We start from the raw sequence: 17,919 nt of genomic DNA on the forward strand, positions 1-17,919 counted from the left end.
AATGTCCATTGCTTGTGTTTCTTGGCCCAAGCAAGTCTCTTCTTCATATTGGTGTCCTTTAGTAGTGGTTTCTTTGCAGCAATTCGACCATGAAGGCCTGATTTATGGTGTCTCCTCTGAACAGTTCATGTTGAGATGTGTCGGTTACTTGAACTCTGTGAAGCATTTATTCGGGCTGCAATCTGAGGTGCAGTTAACTCTAATGAACTTATCCTCTGCAGCAGAGGTAACTCTGGGTCTTCCTTTCCTGTGGTGGTCCAAATGAGAGCCAGTTTCATCATAGTGCTTGATGGTTTTTGCGACTGCACTTGAAGAAACGTTCAAAGTTCTTGACATGTTATGCATTGACTGACCTTCTTGTCTTAAAGTAATGATGGACTGTCGTTTCTCTTTGCTTATTTGAGCTGTTCATGGCATAATATGGACTTGGTATTTTACCAAATAGGGCTATCTTCTGTATACCACCTCTACCTTGTCGCAACACAACTGATTGGCTCAAACACCTTAAGAATTCCTCTAGCCTAGTGGTTAGAGCATTGGACTAGTAACCAGAAGTTTGCAAGTTCAAACCCCTTAGCTGACTAGGTACAAATCTGTCGTTTTGCCCCTGAACAGGCAGTTAACCCACTGTTCCTAGGCCATCATTGAAAATAAGAATGTGTTTTTAACTGACTTGCCTAGTTAAATAAAGGTTTAAAAAAACAACAACAAAAAACAAGGCAAACCTGTTAATTGAAATGCATTCCAGGTGACTACCTCATGAAGCTGATTGAGAGAATACCAAGAGTGTGCAAAGCTGTCAACAAGGCATTTAGGCACACATTTACAAATATCTTCACATGGTGATGTTTGTATTAGTTAAAAACACATTTGAAAAATGACTTTTTAAAATTCACAGTGTACATTCTATCTATCTATCTATCTATCTATCTATCTATCTATCTATCATATAGCCTACCCCTATATACATTTTAGTAATTTGCAGAAACATGCAGTCACTATACAAATACAGGCAAGTGGAAATGGCTTTTCATTTAGAGGGCATGATCAAGTGTAGAGTTTGAAAGGAAATGATCTCAAATCTCAATAACATAAAAGCTTTTCTAGTATGGTCACAATGGGCAGTTGCTACTTCAACAAAGCACAATATTAACTTCCTGTAAGCGTTGGGTAGCAGCAGATCACGTACATCAAGTGTGTTGTTACTGTTAGCCATACTTGACAGCCAGTCCAAGGTCTAAGTTGCTGTTGGTCACTCCCTTCACAATCAAGCATTTTCAACAAGGACAACCTGGGTCAGTTTTGAACCATGTAATAAATGTGAAATATGATTAGTATAAAACGAGCATGACAAGCAGGGTCTTATTCAGTCTTCTATTGCCTATGAGACAAATTAAACTGGTCATGTGGTAGGCCAGGTGCTTTCAAGTGTAACCATTACTATAGTGTCCAGGATATCCACTATACATACTGGGAATAATTAAAATAGGTAAAATGACCACACTGTTGTCTCTCAACCATTCACACCCTCTCTCTTTCCTGTGACTTGAATCTGTCAGATGATTGAAAAAAACTCAAATGTGAAAAAAATCTGAATCAGAATGGGGTGTAGCCTCTGTCATCATTGTGGTTTACTTAATTAATATAGTCTGTAACGGGGTAGAGTGAATAGGAAATAGGAATAGGAAATTAAAGATTTATGAATTGGCAATTGTGCACACAAAGGCCTTGTTAATATAATGAAACGTTGTGCAATCACCCCAAACAGAGGACAGAACGAGACATTCACATTACATAGATCATTATTGTGGTACGCTTGGCAAAGCGGGACATTTGATTTAGCAGAATATCATCTCAACTCTCTGAGACAAATTAAGCTGTGAAATGCTATCATTTCTCAATTCTGAAGCACATCAAAGATATGAAATGGTCAGAATTCTAGCATTAAATACATAATACTAGCCTATATTAAATGCCTAATACTATCCTATATTAAATGCCTAATACTATCCTATATTTAATGCCAAATACTATCCTATATTAAATGCCTAATACTAGCCTACATTAAATGCCTAATACTAGCCTATAATAAAGGCCTAATACTAGCCTACATTAAATGCCTAATACTAGCCTACATTAAATGCCTAATACTATCCTACATTAAAGGCCTAATACTAGCCTACATTAAATGCCTAATACTAGCCTACATTAAAGGCCTAATACTAGCCTATATTAAAGGCCTGGTACTATCCTATATTAAAGGCCTAATACTATCCTATATTAAAGGCCTAATACTACTTTATTATGGGCATACCACTCACACAGTAATGTGTCCGGATTGAAGAGTCATTCGATGGCTACTATCCCACAGATGGACCAGGCAAGTTGGCTGGGCTCCAGTCCCTAATTGCATGTTTACATCTCAAGATATCCTATTTCAGATCCACCAGCTGTGAGCCAGTTGATCATAACTTACCACAGGGGTTTCATTGAGTTTAAAGGTTAAGTCTGTTAGATGTGCACATGCAAATAGACCTATAGGCTTATCTATCTATTTTACTACAAGTCCTACTGTGGTATGTGGTAATAACACAGCGGTCAGGGAATGAAACCATGTGAAATGAAATAATCATGTAGTAGAGCATAGCATGATTACTGAGTTGGGTCCAAAACAAAATGTAAACAATGAACACAGAATGGGAGAAACATTCTCAGCCACCAGCTATGACAACAAAAACACTAAGAACAGAATGTGTTTGTGTGTGTGTTTGTGTGCGTGCGTGTACGTGCGAGCATGTGTGTGTTTGTGTATCAGTTAACGTTCTGATTCATGACCTACTAATAACAAATAGCAACATCAACATTATATGCGTTTTACTCAACTCTAGTCTACGGTGGATCAACAGCACAAACACAACTGAATGCGTTTCCCAAATAGAGGTAGGTTAGGCTACTTTTCATCGGTTTCAACCAATGTCTAAAAAATAGCGGGGTGGCTCACGATCTGCTTTGATTCGACCCAGCAAGACGGACAAGGAGGCAGCGGCCGATGCAGGCTGACTTCACAAAATAACGGTCCAATATAGCCACACAAAACATAAGCATTTCGTTTGTTTATAAGAAAGCGTCACAATACACTTGTCATTCTTGGTAAATGTGAGCGTCTTATGTCAATACAGCATTATTAATTTAAAGACGTAAGATGGAGAAACGTCGCAGTTCATTGTCCCTGGATGGTGATTGAATTGTATTTCTCATACCTAATCAAATGTTAATTAACATAACCATTACATGCACAATGTAGCAAAACTGAACGAATTCCTCTCCGAAAACTTCCTGTGCATGAATGACTTTCATAAGGAAGATGCGAATTCTAACCGAACCTTGTCCGACAACTCGTTAGTGTAAATCTGTGTCCGCTATTTTGTTACCTCTCGGCTGCGGTCGAAGCACGCAAATAGCAACAGGCCAGGGATGGAGGGAGAAGGGAGACGGCGCAGACACCAATTCCTATTGTCTGCAACACAATATATAAGAAATTGGCTTACCTGGCTTTATCTCATTGAGCTTTCATTTCTTCAAGGTCTATATTCTGCCTGAACATGATGCTTTGAGTTGTAAACTGTCTGAAGACAGAAGGCGGAAACAGGAACTGGGTAGGAGCAGGACTGCTGCGCGCCTGACGAGTAGTCACTCTGCTATGCTTGGCTTCTAATGAGGAGACTCGAATTGCCACAGAGCCCCATTGCGCATGCTTGCGTCAATTCAATGACCGGTTCGATCTGCTCACACTCCATCCAGTCTTCTGGACTAGGCGACAATGATGCGTCGTCATTTTAAAAATCGGAACCTTTTGAACATGATTGTGTTCTACCCTTTTTATATGAGGCTATTTGGTATTACCAGAATATACGTTGAAATTGAACAGCTCGAATTGAACAGCTCAACAAGCAGGTGTTTTAATTATATTTATTTGTGAGGCTCTGAAAAATCTGAAGATAGTGTGCAATCATAAAATTCAATTTCTGTGGAAAGGGTTCTACATGGAACCCAAAACTGTTCTACTTGGAACCAAAAGGGTTCTACCTGCAGCCGATGAACCCTTTTAGGGTCCCCTTTTTGAAAAAAAAAATTCTAAGTGTGGTCAGGTATACAGGAGTAGGACTAGGACTAGGTTATTTCACGAGCTATAAAAGTGGATTTTATCCCAGACTTAGAAAGAGTCCGTGGCAGGTGGGTGTATATCATGTCATGGCATCTGTTTAGCATACTGTCCAGGAAACAGACGCTTTATTGGCTAACGAACGTTTCCCTGACATTAAGCTGACACTGTCCAAACAACCATTATGTTATGGTCCCTTTATGATATGCAAATCATTTGGACAGACTCATTTCCCTAATACCTGCCCTAAGATAACATTTCTAACAGCAGCACACTGTGCCTGTATTCATAAAGTACACCAGATTACTAGGAGTATTGGTATAGGATCAGTTTTGCCATTTAAATCATAATGAATAAGACTACATGAATAGGGAGGATCCAATCTTAGACCAGACACTACTACTCTGAGACACTTTTTTTTAATATGGGCCCTGAACCGCAGCCATATAGTCATAAACCCTGGTAAATTAGAAACGCTCAATGTTCTATGCTTGCCAATAATGCAGTTTTTGTAAAACAACCTTGACTGTTTGGCAAATGTACACCTGGAAGAAGCTAGCCAAATAACCTATAGGCCTGTTACTCTAGTATACACTAGATAACATAGCCACAGAAAGTGGTCTTGTTTTCAAAAACCAACACTGTTGTGCTAGTTCCATCCAGTGGTAATAACCTTGTAATACAGCCATTGTTGAGAGGCCAGGGTTTCAAACTTTTCCTGCAAGTTGTCATAGTGCATGAAATGTAAAAAAATAAAATAATAATGTTTTAAGTCAATGGCCAATGTATTGACAAAATGCATTTTCACAGTTTAAATGGTGATGTTCAAAATGAAAGATATAAAAGCTTATTTCGGTTTAGTAAGTAAACAAACCATCAAAATAAATACAACATTGTTACAAATGTGTCATGCCTGCTCCCGCTCTTCCCCCCTGGCGCTCGAGGGCGCCAGGTTCCCCAGCATTACACACTCCTGCAAACATCATTACACACACCTGCCATCCCCCGTCACGCGCATCAGCGATTATTGGGCTCACCTGGACTCAATCACCTATGTCATTACCTCCCTTATATCTGTCTGTTCCCCTGCTCTGTTCCCTGCTTCAGCATTGTTTGTCGAACGCTGTGCCTGTCTTGTTTCATGCCTGTTCCTTATTAAATGTTGACTCCCAGTACCTGCTTCTCATCTCCGGCATCGGTCCTTACACAAATGTATATTTTTGGGGAGGGGTGTGGTAAGACACCGGAAGGAAGTGAGATAATGTGAAAACATAAGAATGGCACTGTCAAGATCAGATATTCGTCTCCTGAGTATTCCCCTAACACCTTAGTTCGAGGTGTACTTACCTACGCTACAAACAAAATAATATTGTTTGTTGAAACGTAGACCCGATGGCAATGGTGAGACTGAGAATACCTTGTCTGTTGGCCTAGAGTAGGATCAGATCAGATCAAATTGTATTAGTCACATGTGCCGAATACAACATGTGTAGACCTTACAGTGGAATGCTTACCTAGAAGCCCATTACCAACAATGCAGTTTAAAAAATATGAATAAGAATAAGAAATAAAAGGAACAAGTAGTTAAAGAGAAGCAGTAAAATAACAATAGGGAGACTATATACAGGGGGTACAGAGTCAATGTGCGGGGGCACTGGTTAGTTGTGGTAATATGTACATGTAGGTAGAGTTATTAAAATGACTATGCATAGATAATATGCATAATATGCATCAATTGTAGTCCTGTATTGACACTTTGCCTGTTTGAGCTGCAGCTCCTTGAAAGCGGCAGCTCTAGCCTTTAGCTCGGTGTGAATGTTGCCTGTAATCCATGGCTTCTGGTTGGGGTATGTATGTACGTTCGCTGTGGGGATGACATCGTCAATGCAATTATTGATGAAGCCAATGACAGATTTGGTGTACTCCTCAATGCCATTGGAAGAATCCCAGAACATATTCCAGTCTGTGCTAGCAAAACAGTCCTGTAGCTTAGCATCTGCTTCTTCTGACCACTTTCTTAATGACCGAGTCACTGGTGCTTCCTGCTTTAATATTAGCTTGTAAGCAGGAATCAGGAAGATATAATTATGGTTTGATTTTCCAAATGGAGGGCTAGGGCGAGCTTTGTAAGCGTATCTGTGTGTGGAGTAAATGTGGTCTGGAATTTTTTTCTCTCTGGTTGCATATTTAACATGCTGATAGAAATTTGGTAAAATGGATTTAAGTTTCCCTGCATTAAAGTCCTTGGCCACTAGGAGCGCCGCCTCTGGATGAACGTTTTCCTGTTTGCTTATTGCACACCGGGATTTCTACTTGCACATCCTCATCTGCACATCTATGACTCCAGTGTTAATTGCTAAATTGTAATTACTTTGCCACTTACCTCCTTACTTCATTTGTACACACTGTATACAGATACTTATATTGTGTTATTGACTGTACGTTTGTTTATCCCATGTCTTTGTTGTTGTTTTTGTCGCACTGCTTTGCTTTATCTTGGCCAGGTCGCATTTGTGGCCTACCTGGTTAAATAAAGGTGACATTTAAAAAATTAAAACATTTAAATTGCGGAATACAGTTCATTGAGTGAGGTCTTAGTGCCAGCATCAATCTGTGGTGGTATGTAGACAGCTACGAAAAATACAGATGAAAACTCTCTAGGTAGATAGTGTGTTCTACAGCTTATCATGAGATACTCTACCTCAGGCGAGAAAAACCTTGAGACTTCCTTAGATATCATGCACCTGCTGTTGTTTACAAATATAAATAGTCTGCCCCCTTGTCTTATCAGACACAGCTGTTCTATCCTGCCGATACAGCATATAACCAGCCAGCTGTATGTTAATAATGTCGTTGTGCTGCCATCCTGTTAGAAGGTAACAGATTATTTTATTACAATGGTTCAATTGGATTTTCATTGTGTTCAATGGTGTTGCCCCCTAGTGGATGTTTCTGGTACTTAGAAAGACTACGCAAACAGGAAGTAGAGAATTTGTTCTGCACGCATAGAAGCAGCTACAAACAACGCTACGGTGCAGGTCTTTCAATGTAGTTATTTCTTGTCACGCTTCAGCCTTGGAAAATATTTGTTTGTAAGTTCAATTCAAGCATTTAGCTAATGATTATAATCTTGTTATTGATAGAGTTGCTTACATATCAATGCTGGTTGCATTTCCTCACATATTGCAATGCCTTTCATGTATGTCGTTAGCTGTATTACTTTGCTCGTGCGTCATGCAAACGAATTGTAAAATATACAATACTGTAGTTTGTTACTGTTCCTAGTGTAATATGATTTGTTATTCTACATAAATGGTTGTACATTATTAGAGTAATGAAAGGAGCCAATAACCATATGAGTAACAATTAGCTATATGGTTTGGCATCATGCCAGATGCATGGTACCTTAGCGCGTGCTTTGTATTTATGCAACTTCAAATGTATAATGTACAGCTACAGTGTGTCGGTGTGAATTGAATACTAAAGTATATTCTTTTCTGTATTTTGCAGATTCACAACATAAACGTTTTCAATATATTCATTCAAGAAAAGTCACGCCTTGGGAGTTTTATTGAAGACTTTGTTGTTAGCTATCTGTCTAGTTTTGCATGGGAACGCAACTCAAGGGCAGAATAGTCGTCGTTCAGCCACGACTCTGTGAATCAAATCAAAATGTATTTGTCACGTGCGCCGTATACCTTACAGTGAAATGCTTACTTACAGGCTCTAACCAATAGTGCACAAAAAAGGTATGTGTGTGTAGGTTAGTAAATAATTAAAACAACAGTATAAAGACATTTGAAAATAAAAGTAGCAAGGCTATATACAGACACCGGTTAGTCAGGCTTTTTGAGATAGTAAGTACATGTAGGTATGGTTAAAATGACTATGCATATATGATGAACATATGATGAAGCATAAGATATTACAGTTTTTAATGTCCCGTTGGTAATCTAACTCGTACATCTTCAATTTTATTTTCCAACGATTGCATGTTAGCTAGTAGAATGGAAGGCAGTGTTTTTTTTCCGATCGCCTACGAATTCTCAGTAGGCAGCCCGATCTCCGTGGAATAGTGGTGAGGTTTTAGTGGGTGCAGTATTAGTTGGTAGGACAATTTTTTCAGTGTAAAGATTTAACATAACAGTAGGATGATACACAGCCAATACAGTCGGTGGCGGCATGCACTTATAACATTTGTTTGTTGACCGCCATAATACCAAATAAGGATTATGGAAAAATAAGAAGAAGAAGAAAAAGAAGATGAGGAGGAGGGTATAGGTAACGGGCGTGGGAAAGATTTTTGCTCGAGCTCCTGCACATGCGTCGTGACTTGTGAAGCTTCAGTCTGTGTCATAGCAACCGGAGAGGACAACATGGTGAGTTGTTTGGCTCATAAAATATTTTGTGAATGTCGTTTATCAGTAACTTGCTATCTTGAAAGATTATTTTGCATTAAAAACAATGTTGACATTGTAGCTATAATACTATTAAATGTTTGCTAGCTACTGCCATAAACACGAACGACGCACGAGTCTCAGCCCCACCTAAGGCGTTAACTTTAGCTAGCTGAACGACGTTAGTTAATGTTAACCTGGGAAAGGACTAAAAGGACACGCCTGACGCCCAAACCGATATTTCGATTCATCATTTTAAAAAAAAATGTGGGTTAGGGTCAGTGTTAGGATTTTACGTTTAAGCGTTAGCTGTGTCCATGTAGTCTCTCCCGTAACCTGTCTGCTAGGAAATAGCTATCATTCTCCAGCCGTGATCTTGTGAATGTAACATAACGTTAATATATTATGCATCTGTTTGACAGCTTGACAGTATGAAGATCAACTCGTGTATGTCCAGCTACTGCTAACGTTAGCTAGCTTGCTACCTAACGTTAGCTATTAACGTTAGCTAAAGACACTCAACTAACTTTAGGGTGCTATGTTCTGTTTACGTTAGCTTTGCTAGGATCTGAATGATTGATTTGTGCATGATTCACTTCTATAACTGACAGCTGTTTGTCAGTGGTAGCATTTATTACATTAAAATAAGCTAGGCATAACGCTGTTGTAAACGTATCTAATGCAAAGGCCGGTCATAGCTGCAACAGTATAGCTGCACGATTAGCTGATGGATTTGCATGACTACTGACTGAGATTTTATCAGTTGAACTAGAAGTTTGTATTATTGTTTCACAGGCAAAACCAACAACCATAAAAGAAGCCCTTGTGAAATGGGTAAGTGCATCAGAGCTCTCTCTTAGCCTGGTCCCAGATAAGTTCTGTTTGTGCTGTTTTGTTAACTCTCATGGCAATTGCCAATCGGGTTTGGCATTACAGCACAAACAGATTTTGGACCAGTCTAGTCCTCTCCTACATAAAAAAGGAGAACAGTTGGCGACCTTGTGTGATGTCAACAGGAGGAGAAGGCAGGAGAGAAGGTGGGGGAGGCGAAAGCAGTCAAGCTGTATGGTCAGATTCCTCCTATTGAGAAGATGGATGCTTCTCTCTCCACCCTCATCAACTGCGAGTGAGTGAAACCTTATTCCTCTTAATTCTGAGACCTAATTTCATAGGACAAGGATGGTAATTCAATATAGGAATATCTGGGGCTCTATTCATTCATAAATCTGATTCTCCTCTGTGAAACTTTATCCAGCTTTGGTCTGAAACCTATTTCAATAGATGGGTGGTCACACACACACTCTATAAGAATGTTATGCTGCTGTTCTTTTCTTTGATAAATCTGATTCTCCACTTCCTGTCACTGTGTTGATTCTCCACTTCCTGTCACTGTGTTGATTCTCCACTTCCTGTCACTGTGTTGATTCTCCACTTCCTGTCACTGTGTTGATTCTCCACTTCCTGTCACTGTGTTGATTCTCCACTTCCTGTCACTGTTGATTCTCCACTTCCTGTCACTGTGTTCTTCTGAACAGGAAATTGTCCCTGTCTACAAACTGCATTGAGAAAATTGCCAACTTGAATGGCCTCAGTGAGTATGCGTCACACTGATGTGTCTTCATGGAAACAACACTTCAACTAGGGCCTTTAATGTAAACGGAGAGAAGGTGTAAAATGTGTAATCATTTAAAAAGCTGAGACGTGATGCCTTTTCTCTATCTCACAGAAAACCTACGGATATTATCACTAGGGCGGAACAACATCAAAAATCTAAACGGACTGGTGATTATGGCATTTTCGTGATCTACTATATTACTTGTTGCTATGTTGTAATCTTAGCCCAAGAATGTTCTTGCATAGGATTAGGAAATTAAATGTTTACTCACCTTGTACTGTCTGCAGGAGGCTGTTGGTGACACGCTAGAGGAACTGTGGATTTCCTACAACCTGATAGAGAAGCTAAAAGGAATTCATGTTATGAAGAAGCTCAAGGTCCTCTACATGTCTAACAACCTGGTCAAGGAGTGGGGTAGGCAATGGTTTCATTTCCATGAGCCAAGAGTGTGCCATGTTGCCCTATGTACATAGTCATGGAACACTGGTCACTTGAATAATGTTTACATACAGTTGAAGTCGGAAGTTTACATACACTTAGGTTGGTGAACTGAACTAAAACTAATTTCTAAACCACTCCACAAATTTCTTGATAACAAACTATAGTTTTGGCAAGTCGGTTTGGACATCTACTTTGTGCATGACACAAGTAATTTTTCCAAAAATGGTTTACTATCAGATATTTCACTTATAATTCACTGTATCACAATTCCAGTGGGTCAGAAGTTTACATACACTTAGTTGACTGTGCCTTTAAAACTTCTTCGGGCTAGGCGGCAGTATTCGGAAGTTTGGATGAATGAGGTGCCCAAAGTTAACTGCTTGTAACTCAGGCAGGATATGGGGATATGCATGTAATTGGTAGTATTGGATAGAAAACACTCTAACGTTTCCAAAACTGTTAAAATAATGTCTGTGAGTATAACAGAACTCATATAGCAGGCAAAAACCCAAGAACAATCCTTCCAGATTGTTCTTTTTTTTCAGCTCACCTCTGATTACAATGGCTGGGAATGGGAATATTAAAGGAAGTCCTCCCAGATTGCAGTTTCTAGGGCTTCCACTAGATGTCAACAGTCTTTAGAAAGAGTTTCAGGCTTGTTTTTTGTAGTTCTTCTAAGTGGCTCCCATTTTGGCTGTAGTGTTTGTAGCGCGTTCCGGTGAGTGCGCATACTTCGTTATTTATCTCCGGTAATGGTCTCCGGTATTCTCCGTCTTAAATTTGATCGTTTATTTATATAAAAGGGTACCTGAGGATTGATTAGGAACGTTGTTTGACTTGTTTAGATTAAGTTTATTGGTAATTTACGGGATTCATTTTGTATGCATTTTGAACGAGGGAAACCGGTGGAATACTGAGTCAAGCGCGCCATTGAAACATACTTTTTTTTAATATAAAAAAGGACTTCATCGAACAAAAGGACCATTTGTTATGTAGCTGGGACCCTTGTGATTGCAACCAGATGAAGATCCTCAAAGGTAAGTGATTTACTTTATCGCTATTTCAGACTTTTGTGACGCATCTGCTTGGTTGGAAAATGTATGTAATGCTTTTGTGTGCGGGGCGCTGTCCTCAGATAATCGCATGGTGTGCTTTCGCTGTAAAGCCTTTTTGAAATCTGACAACGCGGCTGGATTAACAAGAAGTTAAGTTTTTAAATGATGTATTACGCTTGTATTTTCATGAACGTTTAATATTACGATTTCTGTCATTTGAATTTGGCACTCTGCAATTTCACCGGATGTTGTCGATGGGATGCTAGCGTAAGAAGATAAACAGCTTGGAAAATTCCAGAAAATTATGTAATGGCTTTAGAAGCTTCTGTTAGGCTAATTGACATAATTTCAGTCAATTGGAGGTGCACCTGTGGATGTATTTCAAACTCAGTGCCTCTTTGCTTGACATCATGGGAAAATCAAAAGAAAAATTGTAGACCTCCACAGGTCTGGTTCGTCCTGGTTCGCCAAATACATTAAAACTCCGTTTTTCACAATTCCTGACATTTAATCCGAGTAAAAAGTCCCTGTCTTAGGATCACCACTTTATTTTAAGAATGTGAAATGTCAGAATAATAGTATAGAGTGATTTATTTCAGCTTTTATTTATTTCATCATATTCCCATTGGGTCAGAAGTTTACATACACTCACTTAGTATTTGGTCGCATTGCCTTGTACTTTTTGGAGAAATGTCCTCTGGTCTGATGAAACAAAAATATGACTGTTTGGCCACAATGACCATTGGTATGTTTGGAGGACAAAGGGGAGGCTTGCAAGCTGAAGAACACCATCCTACCTGTGAAGCACGGGGTGGCAGCATCATGTTGTGGGGGTGCTTTGCTGCATGAGGGACTGGTGCACTTTACAAAATAGATAGCATCATGAGGATGGAAAATTATGTGTATAAATTGAAGCAACATCTCAAGACATCAGTCAAGAAGTTAAAGCTTGGTTGCAAATGGTTCTTCCAAATGGACAATGACCCCAAGCATACTTCCAAAGTTGTGGAAAAATGTCTTAAGGACAACAAAGTCAAGGTATTGGAGTGGCGATCACAAAGCCCTGACCTCAACCCTATAGAAAATGTATGGGCAGAACTTAAAAAGCGTGTGCGAGCAAGGAAGCCTACAAACCTGACTCAGTTACACAAGCTTTGTCAGGAGGAATGGGCCAAAATTTACCCAACTTATTGTGGGACGGCTACCCAAAACATTTGACCCAAGTTAAACAATTTAAAGGCAATGCGACCAAATACTGAGTGTATGTAATCTTCTGACCCACTGGGAATATGATGAAATAAATAAAAGCTGAAATAAATCATTCTCTTGCTCGCAAGCCTCCCATTTGTCCTCCAAACATACCAATTATTCTGACATTTCACATTCTTAAAATAAAGTGGTGATCCTAACTAACCTAAGACGGGGACTTTTTACTCTGATTAAATGTCAGGAATTGTGAAAAACCTGAGTTTAAATGTATTTGGCTAAGGTGAATGTAAACTTCTGACTTCAACTGTACTATTTATATATCTCCTGCTGTACTAAATTTGATTGTTTTACATGTTTTATTATTGTGTGTGTGTTATTTACTGCATTGATCAATACGAACTAGGAAGATAAGCATTTCGCTGCACCCACCATATAACACCTGCTAAACTGTGTACGCGACTAATAAAATGTGATTTGATTTTGATGTTAGCTACACTACACTGTTTGTGGTTGCATACACAGTCACTTCTGTGTCTCTGTGTTGTGGACGGTGGGAAAAATGTCCCACCTTAGAGTGGTAATTACAATGGTTATATCCTCATTATCATGCCTGCCTCATGAATAAAGTCAATTCTGATAACATGTTTGATGGTCGCCATTACAACTGTGGTTTTCCATTACAGCTGAGTTCGTGAAGCTAGCTGACCTTCCATCCTTAGTGGACATGGTGTTTGTTGGAAACCCCCTGGAGGAGAAGTACTCCGCTGAGGGGAACTGGCTAGAAGAGGCCACCAAGAGGCTGCCCAAGCTGAAGAAACTAGATGGTAAGACTGTCCACCTTTTATTTGTTTTCTCTAATAGGATGCTATATTCCTAGGACTGTATTGATGTCATCCTAAGCTACTTACTTACTATCGGGCTGATCCAAAGTACACTATTTTGAGCCTATCTTTAAATAGTGTGGCTCCGTATAGAACAGCCTGCTGTCATTTCACATTGCTTATTTCAGTAGTTTTTGCTATTGATGTTTCAACAATCCTTACAGCTTTGGTCTCCATCTCTCCTCTTTAGGGAACCCAGTGATCAAGGCGGATGATGATGACGAGGGAGACAGTTAACACATTCTATTTAATCTCTTAAGTTTACAGATTGTTGTTTTTAAAATATTTTTATTGAAATGGTTTCTATACCAGCATCATTGAGAATCAATCCACCAGGCACTATCCTATTATCTTATTTGTTCTCTTTTTAGATGTTGAATAAGCTCATTCCACTGGTTGGGAGATGACCTCTCATAGAAGCACATTGCTGAAACTTTTACAGCTCCATGGATTTCATGAAAGAAAAAGTAATACGAAAGAGTTAGTACAGTTACAATGTTTGTATGTACAGTGGGGCAAAAAAGTCATCAATTGTGCAAGTTCTCCCACTTAAAGATGAGAGAGGCCTGTAATTTTCATCATAGGTACACTTCAACTATGACAGACAAAATGAGAAAAAAAAAATCCTGAAAATCACATTGTAGGATTTTTAATGAATTTATTTGCAAATGATGGTGGAAAATGCGTATTTGGTCAATAACAAAAGTTTATCTCAATACTTTGTTATATACCCTTTGTTGGCAATGACAGAGGTCAAACGTTTTCTGTAAGTCTTCACAAGGTTTTCACACACTTTCTGGTATTTTGGCCCATTCCTCCATGCAGATCTCCTCTAGAGCAGTGATGTTTTGGGGCTGTTGCTGGGCAACACGGACTTTCAACTCCCTCCAAAGATTTTCTATGGGGTTGAGATCTGGAGACTGGCTAGGACACTCCAGGACCTTGAAATGATTCTTACGAAGCCACTCCTTCGTTGCCCGGGGGTTGTGTTTGGGATCATTGTCATGCTGAAAGACCCAGCCACGTTTCATCTTCAATGCCCTTGCTGATGGAAGGAGGATTTCACTCAAAATCTCATGATACATGGCCCCATTCATTCTTTCCTTTACAAGGATCAGTCGTCCTGGTCCCTTTGCAGAAATACAGCTCCAAAGCATGATGTTTCCACCCCCATGCTTCACAGTAGGTATGGTGTTCTTTGGATGCAACTCAGCATTCTTTGTCCTCCAAACACGACGAGTTGAGTTTTTACCAAAAAGTTATATTTTGGTTTCATCTGACCATATGACATTCTCCCAATCTTCTTCTGGATCATCCAAATGCTCTCTAGCAAACTTCAGATGGGCCTGGACATGTACTGGCTTAAGCAGGGGGACACGTCTGGCACTGCAGGATTTGAGTCCCTGGCTGCGTAGTGTGTTACTGATGGTAGGCTTTGTTACTTTGGTCCCAGCTCTCTGCAGGTCATTCACTAGGTCCCCCCGTGTGGTTCTGGGATTTTTGCTCACCGTTCTTGTGATCATTTTGACCCCAGAGGGTAAGATCTTGCGTGGAGCCCCAGATCGAGGGAGATTATCAGTGGTCTTGTATGTCTACCATTTCCTAATAATTGCTCCCACAGTTGATTTCTTCAAACCAAGCTGCTTACCTATTGCAGATTCAGTCTTCCCAGCCAGGTGCAGGTCTACAATTTTGTTTCTGGTGTCCATTGACAGCTCTTTGGTCTTGGCCATAGTGGAGTTTGGAGTGTGACTGTTTGAGGTTGTGGACAGGTGTCTTTTATACTGATAACAAGTTCAAACAGGTGCCATTAAAACAGGTAACGAGTGGAGGACAGAGGAGCCTCTTAAAGAAGAAGTTACAGGTCTGTGAGAGCCAGAAATCTTGCTTGTTTGTAGGTGACCAAATATGTATTTTCCACCATAATTTGCAAATAAATTCATAAAAAATCCTACAATGTGATTTTCTGTTTTTTTTCTCATTTTGTCTGTCATAGTTGAAGTGTAACTATGATGAAAATTACAGGCCTCTCTCATCTTTTTAAGTGGGAGAACTTGCACAATTGGTGGCTGACTAAATACTTTTTTGCCCCACTGTATGTCACTGTTGCACTTATGAAACAGCCTCCTCTGAGGTAACTACACAAACATTCTAAAAGGTACATGCCCATTGGTCTTGTCTATCAGCCGGCTCTCTAGCCTGGGGACAAGGTTACATTCCCATTCGTGAGCAAGACATTTTGTATTTATTTTTAACAACCAACCAAGGTGGGCTATGTGCATGTTGATGCCCTGCTCCAAAAAGCACATTTACATTTTTGTATGGGTGGTGATGGTCTTATTGTCTCACGATTCCTGACTCGCACTCGGCTTGAATGCATCAAGGACCTCGCACTCGGCTTGCATGCATAAAGGACCTCGCACTCGGCTTGCATGCATAAAGGACCTCGCACTCGGCTTGCATGCATAAAGGACATCGCACTCGGCTTGCATGCATAAAGGACCTCGCACTCGGCTTGCATGCATAAAGGACATCGCACTCGGCTTGCATGCATAAAGGACCTCACACTCGGCTTGCATGCATCAAGGACCTCGCACTCGGCTTGCATGCATAAAGGACCTCGCACTCGGCTTGCATGCATCAAGGACCTCGCACTCGGCTTGCATGCATCAAGGACCTCACACTCGGCTTGCATGCTCACACTCGGCTTGCATGCATCAAGGACCTCACACTCGGCTTGCATGCATCAATGACCTCACACTCGGCTTGCATGCATCAAGGACCTCACACTCGGCTTGCATGCATCAAGGACCTCACACTCGGCTTGCATGCATCAAGGACCTCACACTCGGCTTGCATGCATAAAGGACCTCGCACTCGGCTTGCATGCATAAAGGACCTCGCACTCGGCTTGCATGCATCAAGGACCTCACACTCGGCTTGCATGCTCACACTCGGCTTGCATGCATCAAGGACCTCACACTCGGCTTGCATGCATCAATGACCTCACACTCGGCTTGCATGCATCAAGGACCTCACACTCGGCTTGCATGCATCAAGGACCTCACACTTGGCTTGCATGCATAAAGGACATCGCACTCGGCTTGCATGCATCAAGGACCTCACACTCGGCTTGCATGCATCAAGGACCTCACACTCGGCTTGCATGCATAAAGGACATCGCACTCGGCTTGCATGCATAAAGGACCTCGCACTCGGCTTGCATGCATAAAGGACGTTAGTTTCGGACCTGTATGCAGCCTTGAAGGAGGAATATGAGGTTGCACAAAACGGGGTGAAGGCTAGGGGAGAACAATTTGAAGTGTTTTCTGTGCATGGATGAATACTGTATTTTAGAAAGATGGAAGAACTAAATATATATATTTAGCTCTAGTCTTAGCTAATAGTACTTTTTTTTCTTCTTAAGTTTGTATATTAATAGGCATGTTTTGTATAAAATAAATATATACCGAGATGTTTATGATTTTTTTTAAATAGCATTTTAAATGTTGAAATTTGGTATGTTGCATTAAAAACGATTGAAGTCATGTTTTGTGGTGTTCTATGGGGTTATTTCATGAGGGCATTATAAATATGTACATACACTATTATTTGACAAGACAATGGCGTAATCTATTCAGGTATAAACAATAAGTAAGTCTACTCTTGTTATTGCAGTGTTCATATCACATCTATGAAATCTAGCTCTGCCAGAGTGCCTCTTTTGGGACACTTGCCTGGATAAAGGAGGAGGGTTGGAATTGTGACATAAAAAAAAAAAACAGAATCGACAGAAGAAAGTTCATTTGTCGTTCTAAACAAATTTAAGGTGTTTTTTACTCCCTTTTTTGTCTCCCACAAAGTTAGTACTCTCCTTCAGCATCCATCACAATTACATGACCATGGCCAATTATGCAAATTAGGCGATGACGTCATTTAGCGACTTTTAGGACAGCCAATAGATACTTTCCTTACTGAGGAGTTTGGCGGGAACTGGAACACGCTGTCATACACGTCAATCCAGAGCATCCTAAGCATGCTCAATGGGGGACATGTCTGGTGAGTATGCAGGCCATGTAAGAACTGTAACATGTTCAGCTTTGTTTCAGAACATTCAATTCTCTGGCAATAGCTCTGGTGGACATTCCTGCATTCAGCA

General features: G+C 40.2%; 2 protein-coding genes across 3 annotated transcripts in view; one reads left to right on the forward strand and one right to left on the reverse strand.

Annotated features, from left to right (window-relative positions):
- Positions 1–3,726, reverse strand: part of LOC110504230 (alpha-(1,6)-fucosyltransferase) — a 160,931-nt gene extending 157,205 nt beyond the window's left edge. Inside the window, exon 1 of one of the 2 annotated variants that reach the window (XM_036962384.2) lies at positions 3,549–3,726. The gene's annotated coding sequence lies outside the window, so the exon portion shown is untranslated. The remainder of the gene's footprint in view (positions 1–3,548) is intronic. The other variant, XM_036962383.2, reaches the window with a different exon arrangement.
- A 3,946-nt stretch (positions 3,727–7,672) lies between these two features.
- dnal1 (dynein, axonemal, light chain 1) lies at positions 7,673–17,308 on the forward strand. Its single transcript, XM_021585273.3, has 8 exons — positions 7,673–8,541; positions 9,355–9,393; positions 9,576–9,685; positions 10,095–10,150; positions 10,286–10,341; positions 10,462–10,588; positions 13,563–13,703; positions 13,951–17,308. The coding sequence occupies exons 1-8, from the start codon at positions 8,539–8,541 to the stop codon at positions 13,995–13,997; spliced, it is 579 nt and encodes a 192-aa protein (XP_021440948.1). The 5' UTR covers positions 7,673–8,538; the 3' UTR covers positions 13,998–17,308.
- The last annotated feature ends 611 nt before the right edge of the window (positions 17,309–17,919 follow it).

This window comes from Oncorhynchus mykiss, chromosome 25 (assembly GCF_057628025.1).
Source record: "Oncorhynchus mykiss isolate SJ-2025 chromosome 25, ASM5762802v1, whole genome shotgun sequence".
Classification (NCBI taxonomy): domain Eukaryota; kingdom Metazoa; phylum Chordata; class Actinopteri; order Salmoniformes; family Salmonidae; genus Oncorhynchus; species Oncorhynchus mykiss.

Excerpts from the sequence above, each read along its gene's own strand:
- dnal1 (XM_021585273.3), top strand. Across the intron at positions 10,151-10,285 it reads TGCCAACTTGAATGGCCTCA|AAAACCTACGGATATTATCA; the intron begins GTGAGTATGCGT and ends TCTATCTCACAG. Across the intron at positions 10,342-10,461 it reads TCAAAAATCTAAACGGACTG|GAGGCTGTTGGTGACACGCT; the intron begins GTGATTATGGCA and ends TACTGTCTGCAG.